Below are 15,148 nucleotides of genomic sequence, written 5' to 3' on the forward strand. Positions count from 1 at the left end.
TTAATTCAGCTGTCCATGGTTAAGAAGAAACATCATAAACCTATGGTAATCTAAATGAAAGGGATAATCCAATGGGAATTACAATTCAAAATTCAAGATGTTGAAGCACTGGGTCCAATATAGTATTACTATATTGTTTAAGCATTATATTTTGAATGCATATGATTCTTAATATTTCAGTTTACTATTACAATGGCCTAACAAATTCCCTACTGGAGCTGAAAGCTTTCTTTGAGACTGACATATCATTGTTTCAGAGTTTTTTTATCGATGTACCTGAAAGTTTGAAGGAAAATACGAAAATCACTAATCTATTACAACAAAAACAATAAAAAGTCTTGTATTATATGAAGTAATCTTTAAAATGCCATACATTTTTTGTTATGTAAGTACCGTGTGTCCCCAAAAATAAGACCCTGTCTTATATTTTTTTGAAGCCTGAAATAAGCGCTTGGCCTTATTGCCATGCGCTCAAAATCCCGATTCGGCTTATTATCAGAGGATGTCTTATTTTGGGGGAAACACGGTACCACTGACAATTTACCCTCATTCTGAAGTATATTTTTTGTCATTAAAAAGCACAGCCTTTTCTCTTCTCTGCTCTACTAATAGATTTCCTGATCAAAAGGAAATGGTCAATGGGCTGGAAAAAGAGATAAGGATATATCTCTAAGGACCAGCTAAAAGCGTCATATAGTTGTTGTTCTTCCCACATAACACCACAGTTCCAAAACTTTATTTTATTATTATTTGCTGATTCATTATTTGTCTATGAGCAACATTAAAATAGGACATTTATGAAGGATGCAATTTTTATTTTGCTATTTAAAAAAAACAAGTATTCATTCTATTGCTTGTTTGCTTTTTAATTAAAACTCGTGTTTTGTTTTCCTTTCCTAGGAGGGCCCTTCAGTTCCAAAATCAACAGAGCCACTTAGTACTGAGAGAGAAATAAAAACTAAAAAGTCAAGGAAAAAGAGCAGAGATAAATCACTCAATCAAGATGACTTGGACATGTTACCATCAGATTCTGCAGTTTCATTACCACTGCCAGATGATAGTTTCTCATTAACTGCAGATGATACAAGGTAGGCAGAATATGTTTTTTTCTTTGTTGGGGAAGTAAATAATTGGAAGGCATAACACATTTAAAGTTGTCTATTGGCCAGGAAGTTGTTGCCTGGGAAATCTACTACAGTAACTCAAGTAACATTACAAATTAAAAGTCACTTATTACCTAATTAACTCCCTTTTTATATCCATGGGCAATACAAGAACAAAACAGAATCATATTAATACCATTTCAGAACATGCATATGATGATCTAAGGTATCGTATCCAATGTAGTACCTTGTAATTAAGGAACAAGGCACATTATTTTGAATTAAGAAAGAATCATATAATGACCTGCTTTATGTGGTACTACAAACTTCGCTAGTACTTAAAATATACCTTTATATATATATTAGTTTTCCATCTGGAAGTTAGTTAAGGTGGAGCATTTTGTACTGTAGAGTTTATTTCAGGCATGCAATGTTTGGGGGTTTGGGCTAACTTTCCTTCCTGGAAAATTTGGCCTTCTTTCAGGAAGGAGGCAGAAAATGAACTGGAGGGAATGAATAATTTCAGCAAAGATCAGCAGATTTTTCAGCTAGAGAGCAAAACTGCCCATTTATGGGGACACTGTTGTGAGGGCTCAGGTAGGAGCCAGCAATTCTCAGACCAGAGATATCTACTATGGAAATATACAAGAACCATTTTACCTCAAGAATTCCAAAAGGATCCACCAAGTATTTGACAGTTTGAAGGATAGAAAGAAGTCACAAGTTTTTAAATCTTTTATACTTCTAGTGGTATAAAAGTAATTTTGATCTTCTCACTAGCAGTAGACAACCAATTGTTTTGCATGGCCTTATTTTTGTTTGCAAAAAGGGATGCGGTGGCTCAGTGGCTAAGATGCTGAGCTTGTCAATCGAAAAGTCGGCAGTTCAGCGCTTCGAATCCCAATGCTGCGTAACGGGGGTGAGCTCCCGTTACTTGTCCCAGCTTCTTCGAAAGCATGTAAAAAATGCAAGTAGAAAAATAGGGACCACCTTTGGTGGGAAGGTAACAGCATTCCATGCACCTTTGGCATTTAGTCATGCCGGCCACATGACCATGGAGACGTCTTCGGACAGCGCTGGCTCTTTGGCTTTGAAACAGAGATGAGCACTGCCCCCTAGAGTCGGGAACGACTAGCACATATGTGTGAGGGGAACCTTTACTTTTTATCTATTCTTGTTCGCAATAAAAGTTCTATCTAGTCAAGCTGTCTATGTGAGTCTTCTGCCAAACTGAACCAAAGAGTCAAACTAAACTACAAAGCGTCATAAGATCCCAAGTCCAGCATGAGAAGCTGGACAGATTGATTTCCCATTCCATACCTTTATCACTTTATCACTGTCTCTTCACTGTGTGAAGAGACCAAGGCCTAGATTGTTTTTTTTTTAAAGGATGGGAAATGTCACAGTAGAGTCAGACAATCACAAATGTCTGACTCTAGTGTGATAATATTTTAAGGGAATTGACTGCATGCCAAATTGATTTCTCCATTTTTAATTTGGTATTAAGAATTGTGCACGTGTTCCTTTTTCTACAACCTTTTTTCTTTTTCTGGCAGTGGAAATTGGCCTCTAGTGTCTGACTTGGAGGAAATGGATCCCCACCAACCCCTAGCCCCAAATAATCTTCTTTTTGCTGGGATTGATATAAATGAAGATTTAAGGACCCAGAATCCTTTCCTGAGCAGGTACAGCTAATTTAAGAAAATATCCTTGTTTTTCTGTGTAGTTATGGATTTGGATTTGCATCTTGTTTATGGATTTTCTTTTAATACAACCTTTGATAAGCTTATTATGGCCTTTTGAGCCTTCCTTACATCGTTTTTGACTGTTTATTAGATTTGGGTTTTCTGAATGAAAGTGTGCTGCTTGAATTCTGCATGTTTCTGAAGCCTCAGTCTTGGTTTTCTTATCTTTTTATTTTTAATTGTTTTGTTTGTCCAAACACTGGTATAAAAAAAGTAAAATGCATTAATGAGGAAATGCAGTACAAGTTCGTTAGCTTACTGAAACCTGGATTGTCACACTTTCATTATTTTAAACTACATAAAGCAACATTGCAATTGGAACAGAATTGGTTTTTGTTACATGTGTTAGTCTTCAATTTGAAAGATTTCTTGTTCTTAAAAGCTCACATTTTATAAATGTGTATATTTTCTCCTACACATTGTTTATGTAAAATGATAAATAAAAATAGCAGTGATAACTTTTCCTTTACAAGCAAGTTGCAAACCACTTGTCATGACCTGAGTTTCAATAATCCACATTTTTTAAAGACACTATAACTCCCCTTCACATCTTAAGTGCATGAAGTAGGGATAACGTATTGAAGAGCGTATCTCCCTCTCACCTTCTTATAGTTAGTTTGAACATAAATGTTTAGAAAGAGAAATTTTGGTGTCTTTGGTGTTGAGACCATGATTCCTTGTAGGTTTTCCATTTTGGTTTAAATTCATACTGGGTAGCAATTGTAGAACTTCATAATGTACATAACAATGGCTGAGTTTGATGTTACTTGTATTTTGGAGTTACTACCAACTTCTCTTAAACAGTAAAAAAAAAACCTTAGAAAACCAAAATTGTTAATTCATGTTCTTTCTCTTTCGCATTTCAAAATACATAGTGCATATTCTTCACTTACAGTATGTAGGGGAAGCTGTGACTTTCAATATAATGCCATATTGGCATAGCTAAGACTGAAATGTACTATGAAGTAAATACAGTATCTTCTGGAAATCACTAGTTTCCAACCCCTCTCTAGATAAAATGTTAATCTGGGTATATAATAGAGAAATTATCCCCAAATGATGATGTAAAATTTTTCACATTATTTAAAAGCAGACACATGGATATTCCAACATTTTGACATCACCTAATAAAATGTGAAATGTTTAAAGCTTGCTAAATTTTTGTTAGTTTAATGTTCATAAGTTGAATAAACATGAGGAACTGGATCGAAAAATAATATAAAAGGACTCTTGATATTAAGTATGTTGTGATTGATGCAGTTTAGCATGCTGAATTCTCTCGTCACCCCAAAATCTGATTTGATCAGTAAGTCTCTTAATCTTTATCAAATTGCAGTTATGTGGGAGACCAGATGGGTCACAAACTTTTAAATTCAATATATATTTGTCACTCCTAAGGTATTTGGACATTCCATAATATATATATATATATATATATATATATATATATATATATATATATATATATATATATATATATATATATAATTAGGAGCAGACATATTCTGGCCTATCCTATTTTTGAAACTTTAGATTTCAGCTTGGACAGGTTTCATTTGGCAGTGTGTTTCACTGATTAGAATCAGAGGCTTACAAAATTATACAGTTGGCACAGTGGTTAGAATTCAGTATTGCAAGCTAATTCTGCTGACTGCCAGGAGTTTGATCGTCACCAGCTCAAGGTTGACTCAGCCTTGCATCTTTCCAAGGCCGGTAAAACAAGGAGCCAGATTATTGGGGACAATATGCTGAATCTGTAAACTGCTTACAGAGGGCTATAAAACACTATGAAGCAGTATATAAGTCTATAAAAGTCTAAGTGCTATTAATATCATGAATATGGACTCGGGCTTTTGTTGTAATCATCTTTTTCTATTTATTAATATCTGACACTATTACAACTTGTATTTTATTTGAAAATGATACTGAGAACATTCTTTCAGAGATAAAACCAAATTCTTAGAATAAATAAATGACTATATTCTATATCCTAATATCTTCTTGTTACTGGGCTTTTCAACAACTGTATATGTATATACACACATATACACACACATACACACACACACACACACACATATGCACACACATACATACTGTATATTTATTCGAAGAATATAGCATCACAGTGTCATATTCTTCAAATTTAGTAGGTTACTTGCCAATACTTTTTTTTCTTTTTAACATGTCCAAATTGTTCTTCACACTTCTGTTATTTGTAAGTTTCATGTAACATGTCAATATCATCTTCTATTTCCTCTTTTAAACCCATTTTATAATAGCAGATAATTTTAGGAGAAAGTTCTGAGTATATTGTTGCCAAATACCCTTGAATTCCTCCAGAATTAAAATACTTTTCTTTATTCTATATCATTGGATCTCTCTGCCACTTTCAATCTTTAGCTTTTCCTTGTTCCTGTGACCAGCCTTCAGAGTCTCCTCTTATCAGATATTTTTCTAATCTACAACACTTTCCTATAGAAAGTTTCCTTACATTCAAAATTTTCATATATTCTCAATAGAATTTTAAACAACCCATAGGAATTATTTTTATAATTATTTCAAGGTCTTATTTCCAGTCAGTCTGGCCCCTTAGTCGATTTGTAACTTTCCAAAAGTAATGTTTTTATCACCCTTCTGCAGTTTATTTCAGCTTAAAAAATATTTAACATCTTAACCTTACACAAAACTTTTGCTGAGGTTTTAAGGAGAATTACATCATGGTGTAATGAAACTTGCCCTTCTGAACCAAAGGTGGTTTTTCCAAGAGACAACTGGACTTTTTGTTTTTTTCTTTGAAGACATTTCGCTTCTCATCCAAGAAGCTTCTTCAGCTCTTCAGAGCTTCTTGGATGAGAAGCGAAATGTCTTCGAAGAAAAACCAGAAAATCCAATTGCCTCTTGAAAAAGCACTTTTGAGACAACCATGACCCGGATGGCTGAGAATCTCCATAGACATTTGCCCTTCTGAAAATTCTTACTATCCCTAAAGCAGTTAATAAGTGATTAAGTAACCTCAATGTCCATTTGAAGGTGTCAAACTGCAGCTTAAGTGAGATGAATTTCTCATGGCTTCTAATACTCTAAAATCTGCCAGAGATTTTTAATAGTCTCTTTGCAGGAAGACTCTGTGAGGTGTCTTTGTGAGGATACCTGATCCTCTCCCTGATCTGAGGGGAGTTTGGAGAGCTCTTTTCTTCGTGGTTCATGTATCTGCTTTCTGTAGGGCAATCTTAAATCCTCCATTGTTTTTCTGGAAGTCAGATTGTATAGACATTTCTATTTCTTCAGATGCTTCTTAGTATTATATTGTTTCTTAAGTTTGAGTATGAAGAATGATACTCAATTCATTTGAAAAATGCAAACCAATTGCTGGAGGTCTTATGAATATTTTCTCTTATCTGTGTTGCAGTAAGCTAATAGTCTTACCCCTGAAAGTATTACTAAATTTCTTTTAATCATTCCAGCTATTATATCAGATCCAATGGCATAATGGTATATGTTATATTTGAAAATAAATGCATGTTTGCATGGCAAATCAAACTTTATGTGTAGCATAATTTGTTTTGTGTTTGTTCTCATGAGGCACCTCAATGTATTTAAACATACTCTCTAACAATTTAAAATTGGTAAGAAGCACACATAATGAAATGCCTTGCTGACTGTAGCATATATTTCAAATGAAAACAGCAAGGGCATTTTTAAAAAAGATATTAAAATTGATTCCTGTTTGTGTAAGAATAATTGAAAGTAAATTGAAACCAAAGGCAGTAGCACCAGCATATTAAATAGCCAATTATAGCAGTGTCCTGTCTCAGCATGTGACTCAGGATTCATTTGGGGTTTGGAGGGGAGACTCCTCTTGATTTTCAATGATGCATCATGAGTCAAGTAGGTGGAGATCCAAGGAAATGGATCTTACCAGAAGGAAGCTAAATTAAAATTACATTAATTAAATACTGTAAATATGATTGTTTCATGTTAATTAAATTTCCCCCTTGATTGTATTAATAATTATAATTTAGTGGTAATTTCTGCAGTGGCTGTACGAGTTTTACCAAAGGCTTGAAGTTCTGAGATGTTTTGTACACTCCAATTACACTCTAGGTCAGTGATGGCTAACCTTTTTGCCATCGCGTGCCAGGAGCGGGGGGAGTGTAGGGGAGGGTCACACGCGCATGTTCCCACACCCATAATTCTATGTGCCCCGCCCCCGCGCATGCACGCACACACACCCTCCCCCCATTCCTGGCCCGTGATGGCCTGGTAGGCCCATTTTTCTCTCTCCCGAGGCTCCAGAGCCTTTCTAGGACTCTGGGGAGGGCAAAAATGGCTGCCCCCCTCCCGGAGGCCCCGCGGAGGCCGAAACAGCCCATTTGCCAACTTCTGGTGGGACCAGAAGGCCCGTTTTTCTCTCTCCCCAGGCTCCAGAGCCTTTCTAGAAGTGTGGGGAGATCGAAAACGGCCTCCCCACACCCCCGGAGGCCCTCCAGAGGCCAAAAACAACCCGTTTGCCAAATTCCAGCCACCACTCTACTTTTAAAGGCTTTTTCTATTTTCGAATTCTAGAAAGGTAATGAAAAGGGAAACTTTACTAAATTCCTAGTGAGTTATCTTACAGTGCTAATAATCTCTATTAAATCTCATGTCTTGTAACTTGCTTGAATCTGAACTTGATTGTTATCAGGGCAGAATACCGTATTCTCCATTTTTTTAGTGAAAGTGCTACAGTAGTCCAAAATTTGCATTTCCAGCTACTGAAATGCATCAGCACTCATAAAACAGTTGGACATAAAGCAAATATGGAGAGGTCAGATTATGTGGAAGTCAAGATGGAAGCATCTGACAAGTATAGGCCTACCAGATTTGGGCTGCAACAATCCAGACTTCAAGATTGCAGCAAAATGTTATCCTGAGTTTTGCTGCCCTCTAATGATCAGCTACATTTTTGCAGTCAAGATCTGCTAACTGGGAGGAAAAATGATGTGAAGTGCCAAGAAATAACTGATAAGTTTCAATTTAAGAAGGAAGGTCACTCAGGGACGATGGTAAGCAGAAAAGAAAAAATGGCTATCAAATTATGGAAATAATAGCGGCTTAAAGCAGTTTAACTGGAATTGAAAAGTCAGAGAAACAGAATAACAATAGAATGTTATTAAACCAGGCTTTCTAGTACATGAAAATACTTAGTATTTTGTCTACAGGCTAAAAAGGCATATCATGAATTGGTACGCATTCTACACATTTGTTCAGAATTCAGTATTGCATTTATTCCATCATAAATTGGTTTGGGATCTAAGTTGTAATTTATTACATATAGAAAGCTGCAATATAGAAGTCTAAATGAGCTCTCACAAATCCAAATGGTATTTATGGACTGTTGGAGCTACAACTGCCAGAATTTCCATTGAGAATTTTGGGAGTTACAGTCGCTGCATATTTGAGAAGTACAAGATTGGAAAATGGTGATCTAAATTAAATTTATTGGAAGAATTTTAAAATCCAGAGACATGTGGTCAATCCCTAATATAGGTTTTCATTTAAAATTAAGTTCTGGTAAATTTTCTATATTCTGTAATCAAATCAGGATTAATTTTAAGTCTAGCATAAACATCAGGCGAACCAACAGCCAATTCCATAAATTCAATGTCTAACACAATAGCACAAAATACTGTTGTTGTGGAGATAATAGGAGATGGAAGGAGTACTATGTATGTTCACCTCCTAGAGCTATTTATAAAGTAACAGAGGCAAGATAAAAATCAAATAAATAAATGCTACAAGAATATATTTGCATCTAACGATTTTCTTGCTGAGATTTTATATCATTGATGCCTCTGACTTCTTGCCTCATGAAAGCAGACAGATAGCTTTTTGGTGCATGTGCATGCATGGTTTTCAAATTTCTGTGATGTGGAATTTATTGCCAAATTGAAATGAATAAATGTTTCCATTGTTGGCAGCCTAAATAATGAAGGCCTCTGTAGTATCTCTGCTGAAGAATCAACCGGTGAAAACACTGTTGTGGCAGATCCAGATGTGATGGAAAATGACCTGCACGAGGGAGATTCCTTGGGAGCCACTGAAGGAGGAGGACAAGATCAAAGGCAACATATGCCAATGCTTTCTGAGCATGGTAAAGAATGCACTGCACTAAGTTTTAAAAGTAGCACTGAAGACTTGCCAGCCATGATGTCAAACCCCATTACTGTGAATGACAAAAACACCAGAACTGTACCTCTTGATAGTGCAAAAACAGATGCTGACTGTTATGCTATTACTTTTGCAAGAGAACCTGAGAAAGATCCAAATAATACTGCTTTGGAGCAGATTCCTTTGTTCGATTCAACTTGGACACCAGGATGTGAAACCGAGGAGAACAATTCCAGTGAATTAGATCCGTTGCCACAGAGTGAACTGTTGATTGAAGGAGACAAAACACACATTAGCCTGTTGCCTAAGAGTGAGAAAGGCAGAGATTCTTATACCACTAAAGAAATCAGACAGGAGACCGGATTGGAATTGAGCCTAAATAATGAAGGCCTCTGCAGTAACACTGCTGGAAAATCAACCAGTGAAAACAATGTTGTGGCATATCCCGATGTGATGGTGCTGGAGAATAACCTGCTTAAGAGAGATTCCTTAGAACCTACTGAAGAGGAAGGAAAAGATCGAAGGCAACATATGCCAGTTCCTTCTAAGCATGGTAAAGAATGTACTGCACTAAGCCTTAACAATATCCCTGGAGGCTTGCCTGCCTTGGTGTTATATCCTGCTATTGTGAATAACAAAGACACAAGAACTGTGCCTCTTGTCAGTGGAGCAGTTGCTGACCATTATGCTACAACTTTTGCAAGAGAGTATAAGAAAGATCCAAATAATACTGTTTTGGAACAGATTCCTTCATCAGATTCTACTTGGACATCAGGACCTGAATCCAAGGAAAGCAATTCCAGTGAATTAGATTCGTGGCCACATAGGGAATTGTTGATTGAAGGAAAGGAGGCACACATTGTTCAGCTGCCTAACAGTGAGAAAGGCAGTGATTTTTATACCGCTAAAGAAATCATACAGGAGACTAAATTAAAAGAGAACAACAAGGAAGAGGCTTTAATAAAACCAGTGGGACTGAACACAGGTAGTGTAGATAACCTGGTAATGAAAAAAGAATATTGTACTGCAAATAATCTCACAACAGAAAATTCAGACGTAAATAAATATGGTATATCTGGTATTGATCAGAGCCTTGTTGAGTTCAGAGGTGTCATCAGTGAAGATAGCAACAGTGAAGTGAACCGAGGGGACAATCAATTCCAAATATTTCCAGAAAAGGGTACTGAGGTGCTTGAGGATCCTCCTACTGTATCCAGTTTGTCTTCAAACACATCAAACCTGTTACCATTAACCATGAGAGAACAACCAATTGGTGACTTGGTGACTGAAAAGGAATGGCTAGAAAAGGCTATAAGTCCAGAATCAAACATCCATCGTGTGGATTTACCAGTCAGCTTGGAAACTTCTGATGCATCCTTGTTGCCAGAAAATAAAAACAAAGTGCAAAAAGCAAATACATTTCAGAACACAGCAGAACAGATTAGCAGCAATGAAATCACACAAACTGAATCTCTGAACAGGGGAAATACAGCCTTAGGTGACCCAGAAAATGTTATATATACGGTGAAGGAAGAATCTGTTGGGGATAAACTGTTGTTACTTGACAGAAGAACAAGTGATTTCATGTGTGAGAATGACCTTGCTGACCATAATAAAGAAGAAACTACAATAGCTGAGAAATACGAACATACTTCTTCCAGAAATGAAGAGCACGGATGTCAAGAGGTGCCATCCTCAAGTCAGGGTATACATAAAGATATAAACTGTCCCCAAGAGACGCCACTAACTTTTGATATGAATTCAAGACAGATCAGTCAAGATGCTGCTTTGGATGATCAAGTTAGTGGTTTAGAAACCAACATCAGTGGCAAAATTTTAGAAAAGAATCTCAGTTCGAAATGTAATCTGAATACACTCAATGATCATTCACCAGAATTAAGCGAGAACTTGGAGCAAAAAAACACAAGCATAAATGAAAAAACAGTGGCCAGTCTTGAGCCATCTGAACTATTACTTTTACAAAGAAAAGAGAGCTTGCGGACTTGTGATCTTTTAAAGTCCAGTGTAGAGGATATTCAGTTCTGCTTTCCAGTCAATAAAGAGATAGAGGATGTGGATGAGTCACTGTCCCTGCCTCTTGAAGAGAACGATGTTCTGCAAAATAAAAAAGAGGAATCCTGGGAACAGTCATTTGCTCAAAACACCAAATCAGAATTGGAAGACCAGTTGATGGATGAAATAAATTCAGAGACTAATGCGTCAAATGCAGAAATAATTGCAGTGTCTAAAACGGAACTTGAGTTCCACAACTTAAATGAACAGGCTAGAAGTGCTGAATGTGTTGCAACTGAGACGGCAAACATTCTAGAAGATGAATCCCACTCTGAAAGTAAAAGATGTGCCTCAACAGCTGGCAGTGACCCAAACTCTGTACCTGTGACTACTGCTGAACAAAGCAGTGCTGTGGGGAAGAATGACAGTAATGAAGCAAGACAGGAGGAATGCAAAACAGAGATGAAAAAACAAGAAACTGACACAACTTTGGCACAAGAAACCCATATCAAATTGGACTCCACACAGCAAGTGCAGCTGGAACAAGCAACTGAAGAAAATGACCTTAGTATAAAACATGATTATTCTGGCAGCTCTTTAGTATCAGCAGTTGGAGCAGAAACCAGTCCCCAGCTACTAAAGCTTGGAGACTTAGGTGATAATAGCCTAAGGGCAAACAATTCTCCATTCATATGCAATGATCGCAAAGAACTTTTGGAAACTCATCCCAAAGAGACTGTGGAAAATCCACAGATGGTGGACATTTTAATAACATCTCCCAAAGTTCAGTCAAAAGAAAGCTCAAAGCCCTTTGGCACTGTCTGCAAGGCAAGTGAAGACGAACAGTGTGTTTCAAACCCAGAAGATAAAGACCTGGATCACGGTGGTCTTCAAACAGTAGAGAGTTTTCAGGGACAGCTCTCTAACCAGACATCTCCTGAAAGGGTACACCCACTGGAATTAAATCATTTCAGTAACCATGGGGAGCTTGATAAAAGTGAACTACAACAAACTGAAGACAATCTACACAAACTCCAAATAGTATTTGGTGGGTCAGAGACAAAATCAACTAATCTATCAAACGACAATGCATTTTTAACACCTATTTCTGAATTTCTGGGAAACGCCTCACAAAATAACAACCTGCCAAATGTAATAAACTCACCGGAGGAAGAAAGTTGTCTTAGCAAAGAAACCTTAAACAATGTAAAGCAAGACATTTCTAATTCTCTGCTTTCAGATGATGTTTTTGAAGGAGTAAACCAGAGTGGTGCATTTGCTGAAAAAACTATTAGAGTTAAACAGTTGGATGGCTTAGATGAGCTTTCAGATAGCAAATGCACAAGCAATATGGACATTACAGAGTTTATTCCAGTGACACAGAAAACTGAACAGGCACAAACCCTGCAGGAGAGTTTAACCTGTGTAGGTGAACATTCTAAGGACAATGGGACTGATGTTAATTTACCAAGCAAAGAAGCAGAATTGGATGAACAAAGTTTACATGCAGAGATAGAAGAACACCTGAGTTTAGCAAATGAGACTATTCAGAAAGATGAACAAGTAACTTGCAAAGGGGACTTAGCTTTCCTGCCTTCTGAAAACACAGGAATGGATGAACATCTTCCTGGATTACCTAATAGCCCAGAAGTTCCTTTGAGTGATGCTTGGCATAAAACCTGTCCCATTGAAAAGACTGACATCCTATCTGTTAGCTCTCAAGCAAAACCAACACCTCTTTCAACATCGGCATTTCTATATAATGGGCCCAGCCAAGTAAGCTGCCAGCCTACAGACTTTATGTATCATGGCCCTAAAGGTGAATTTCAAAAAAGTGAGCCAGAAGCTGTGGCATGTCAAGATGTCTTTGACACCACTCCCAGCCTCCAGACTGCGGCTGCTACACCCATTGACTTAGATGATGCTTTTGTAGAGAACAGCACAACCGATCAAAGGAAACCAGAAGTAATGAATTTAGAAGATATTCCTTCTGAAGCTGTCCCAGGAAAAGAATCTTACATTCCAGGCCAAGAGTTCCTTTCAGAAGAGCGTGTTTTAACCTTGCAGGATGTTTCTGAGATCAGGCAATCGGAAAGAAATTTGTCGCCATTTAATTTCAAGAAGTTGCAGGATGAGATCTCGACAATTAAGCTAAAAGGGGATAAAAGTGATGTAAAAGCCCAGCAGCTTAACAGCTCAGCAGAATCTCTGCTCAGCCTTTCAAGTTTAGAAAGGAAGCTTTTGGACTTTTCTACGCTCGATGAGCAAGCAAATTGTAAGGAGGACACTGCAACAAATATAAGTTGTGAAGATAACAAGCACCGTAAGATCGAAGAAGAAAGCAAATGTAACTTGATAGAGAAATTCAACCTTCCCAAGATGGAAGGAAATGTTCCCAGGCAGCCTGCAACAATATCTGAAAAAGAACCAGAAATTTCATCTTCCAGGGCATTCAGCATTGGCTTTTTTGATTTCAGAAAACACATTAGCAAAATATTTGAACAGGTAGCACCAAATGTTGTGCCTGCCAACTTGCCTAACCTTGCCACTGAACAGTGTCCAAGTGAGGAGATCAGTCCAGAGGGTAAAGAAACAAAGGTTAAGCAAGGTCTGGAAGAAGGTGAAAACAGCAGTGGAGATGGAGATCCAGAAAATGCCTGGAAAACAAACCAGTGCACGTTGCCTTTGGAGACCGAAGTCTGTAATAAAGCCACTAAAGAGAAAATAGCACAGGAACAAGAACACACAGGAATGCTGGCAAACAGTCAGAAGTATGATTTGCCAAGTGCCTTTTCAGAAAAGATCCCTATCAACAAACATTGCTTAAACGAAAACTGTCTTACAACTTTCCCCAAGTTAGTTAAGGTGGATGGCTTATGCAGTCATGAAATAAATGCAGAGATTAATGATCACCTTTGCTCTTTAAGCAGTGATACTGCTGAAAACCAAGTTTGCACAGAAAAAGTAGAGTTTCTGTCTAGAAGTTCTGGAAACCAAGAAATGGAGAATCTGCCATCTTCTCCTAAAAACGAAGAGCCTTTAATAATTCCTGCCTCTACAGGAGTTGTTCCAGATTTTGATGCCACATCTGCTGCTGAAGTAAAAGAAGATAATTTAATTAGTCTGTGTAACTTTGAAACAGATGAACCTAAAGAAAAGTTAATGTATGATGGAAATAAAAACACCGACAAGGGAAATGGTGACAATAGCACTGACTCAATATTGCCATTTCTTATAGATGATCTTGATGCTCATAAAGACCAAACAGATCAGTCCAGGATATTGTGTGGTGAAAATCCTAATTTTTCCAATGAACATACATTACAAAACAAAGCTGTTACAGTTCTGGATACCATAGATAGCAATAACTGGTTGCAAAAGTCCATAGAAGAAGAGGACACAGCAGCACATGAGTTAATTACTTATTTAAAAAATGAAGTAAGTCCTCCTCATTCACCAGATGAGTCCAAATTGGGATCCAGCAGTGTTCAAGAGAGTTGTGTAGAAAAAGCAAATGACATCAATTTGAACACGCCAGAAGGACCAGGTTTTTCTACTGATATTCCTAAAGCAGATACTACAATCATGCTAATTACCAACAACTGTGAAGCAGGTTTGCAAGCCAGCAGAGACATTCAAAGTCCTGATGTAAAGAGGCATTCAGAAACACTTCTAGGGATGGAACAAACTCTATGTACAGATGTGGAAATGGCTTCTTTAAATCAAGCCAAAGAAGAACCTGCAAGTTTTCAAGATAGCCAGAAAATAATACCAACTACTTCACATTCTGAATTGGAGCAAAGCTTTCCTGGTTTGCTTGAAAACATGACAACGGAAGAATTACCCCCTGAAAGGTATTTAATTTAAAATTAACTGTAAAAAGAATTTAGAATATTGATATTAAAGCAAGATAGCAATTATGGAGGATGAATCAAGCATCTTTAATTTTTTAATTAAATTGAATTTTGTTTCGAATGGTTTATCTTGCAGCAGGGACAGCCTACTTAGGAAGAACCCCTTAATTCTTCACCCGAAAATAATGAAAATACTGGATTTTGAGAAACTAATGCCACTTTTTACAGCCTGAAAGCTATACAAATGTCATGGGGTTTTTTTTGAATGCTAACCCTTAGA

General features: G+C 37.1%; 1 protein-coding gene across 5 annotated transcripts in view; it reads left to right on the forward strand.

The window, feature by feature from the left end:
- Positions 1-15,148, forward strand: part of TACC2 (transforming acidic coiled-coil containing protein 2) — a 169,213-nt gene that overhangs the window by 23,953 nt on the left and 130,112 nt on the right. For 3 of the 5 annotated variants that reach the window (XM_087872969.1, XM_034436372.3, XM_034436374.3), the window contains exons 3-5: positions 901-1,088; positions 2,660-2,788; positions 8,812-14,868. In XM_087872969.1, coding sequence (XP_087729095.1) covers positions 901-1,088; positions 2,660-2,788; positions 8,812-14,868 — 6,374 coding nt within the window. The remainder of the gene's footprint in view (positions 1-900; positions 1,089-2,659; positions 2,789-8,811; positions 14,869-15,148) is intronic. The other 2 variants (XM_087872970.1, XM_087872971.1) reach the window with 1 other exon arrangement.

This window comes from Pantherophis guttatus, chromosome 6 (genome assembly GCF_059756535.1).
Source record: "Pantherophis guttatus breed Tessera chromosome 6, ASM5975653v1, whole genome shotgun sequence".
In the NCBI taxonomy this organism is placed as follows: domain Eukaryota; kingdom Metazoa; phylum Chordata; class Lepidosauria; order Squamata; family Colubridae; genus Pantherophis; species Pantherophis guttatus.